This window comes from Podarcis pityusensis, assembly GCF_964106645.2.
Source record: "Podarcis pityusensis genome assembly, chromosome: 13".
In the NCBI taxonomy this organism is placed as follows: domain Eukaryota; kingdom Metazoa; phylum Chordata; class Lepidosauria; order Squamata; family Lacertidae; genus Podarcis; species Podarcis pityusensis.
The window spans coordinates 40,863,131-40,865,041 of record NC_138038.1 but is presented as its reverse complement, the minus strand read 5'-3'; the positions used below and the strand labels follow the sequence as shown (position 1 = coordinate 40,865,041).

General features: G+C 45.8%; 1 protein-coding gene across 1 annotated transcript; it reads right to left on the bottom strand.

Moving 5' to 3' along the window:
• Positions 1 to 592: 592 nt before the first annotated feature.
• On the bottom strand, positions 593 to 1,528 carry LOC308461884 (olfactory receptor 11A1-like; the record flags this gene model as incomplete). Its single annotated transcript, XM_080979052.1, has 1 exon — positions 593 to 1,528. The coding sequence occupies exon 1, from the start codon at positions 1,427 to 1,429 to the stop codon at positions 593 to 595; it is 837 nt and encodes a 278-aa protein (XP_080835178.1). The 5' UTR covers positions 1,430 to 1,528.
• Between the last annotated feature and the right edge of the window lie 383 nt (positions 1,529 to 1,911).

The window sequence follows — 1,911 nt, the reverse complement described above, 5'->3', positions numbered from 1 at the left end:
CAGGTGAACTAAACTCCAGCCTCATAATGTTTTGCCACAAGGTGGCCCTCCCAAAGGAATATGGTATCTTTTAAAGAAGGGGTCAGGGAAAACATTTTCAGCCAAAGGGCCGCATTCCATTGTGGGCAGCCTTCCAGGGGCCAGATGCAAGTGACAGGCAGGTCAAGAGATGAAAGTGCTCTGTGTAATGGATATGAATCTTATCTTTGTACTGTCAGTGGCATTCCAGTCATACAAGACACAAAGGTTTCTTCTTTACACATGCACACCACACTTCAGCCAGCATTATCATTACACTTCAAGGTCACATTCTGGCCAGGGAAAAGTGCTTGAGAGGGTACAAACATGGGAACCTGAGCCAAGTGGCCTGGGGAGGGATGTATGGCCTGGGGAAAGCACTGAAGGCCATATGGAGGTGCCTGAGATCCCTCACTCCTCTCTTCAAGACAAACATAAGGGTTGTATCTAGTGCTGGTCCAACTCAAAGTAGAGCCATTGTGGTCAGTGGACATGATAGACTTTGGTTCCTTCATTTCAATGGGTCTGCTCTGAGTAGGACTTAGGTGGCCACAGTCCTAAGTTGCCAGACATCTTAAGCTACAGTTCTGTAAGTGAGTAATTTAAGAAGCGCTTTATTCAAAGCATTCTGCACCTCCCTGTTTCTCAGGCTATATATAAGGGGATTGAGCAATGGGGTCAGGACTATGTAGAAGAGAGAAAAGACCTTGTTCCAATCTCGCATTGCATCCGTTCTTGGTAACAGGTAGACAATAATGATTGTGCCATAGAAGATGGACACTACCATGAGGTGAGAGGAGCAGGTAGAGAAGGCCTTTTGCTTTCCAACAGTGGATGGGATTCTCAGAATGGCTCGTATGATAGAACTGTAGGAAGCCAGAGTTAAAACAAAGGGTGGCAGGGAGCACAGGCCCGCCAGAAGAGTAGTTACCAGCTCCATCATGTGGGTGTCGCTGCATGACAGCTTTAACAATGGGCTGTAGTCGCAAAAGAAATGGTCAATTGTGTTGGGACCACAGAAGGTTAATTGCTGGGTTAAACATATTGTTAGGTTAATAACCAGCAAACTGCTTACCCAAGCCCCTGCCACTAGCTGAACGCAAGTTTTGCCATCCATAACAATCACATAGAGCAACGGCTTGCATATTGCCACATACCTATCATAAGACATGGCAGCCAAGAGATAACACTCTGCAACTACCAGGAAACCAAAAAAATAAAACTGCGTCATGCAGCCTGCCACAGAAATGACTTTGTCCTGGTAGAGGATGAGGCCAGCTAGCATCTTGGGCATAATGTTGGAACTGTAGCAGATCTCTAAGCAAGACAGATTTCCCAAGAAGAAGTACATGGGTGTGTGAAGGTTGTGGTCCAATACCACCAGCACAACGAGGAGGATGTTGCCCACCATGGTCACAATGTAGATCACTAGGAAGATGAAGAAGAAGAGGAGATCCAGATGACCCAAATTCCCAAATCCCAGCAAGAGAAATTCAGTAATGATTGTATGGTTTCCGAAGTCTGTTAGATTCATGGTGGTAGCTTGAACCTAGGAAGATCAAGTGAACATGTGAACGTAACCTAGACCAGGGGCAAAGAACCTGTAACTCTTTGAATACTCCTGAACTACAACTCTTATCAGCCCTGACAATTGTCAAGTTGTTTGGGGCTGATGGGAGTTGTAGTCCAACAGCACCTAAAAGGTGGCAGACTCCCCAGCACAGCCTTTGACCATGAGTCCATCTAGCCCGGTATTATTGACTCTGTCTGTGGACCTCTAAGGTCTCAGGTACATGCCTTTCCAACTATCTTACCAGCAGTCATTTGTAACTGGTGATACCAGTTATTGAACCCATAGCCTTCTGTATGCAATGCATGGATTCTATAAGGATT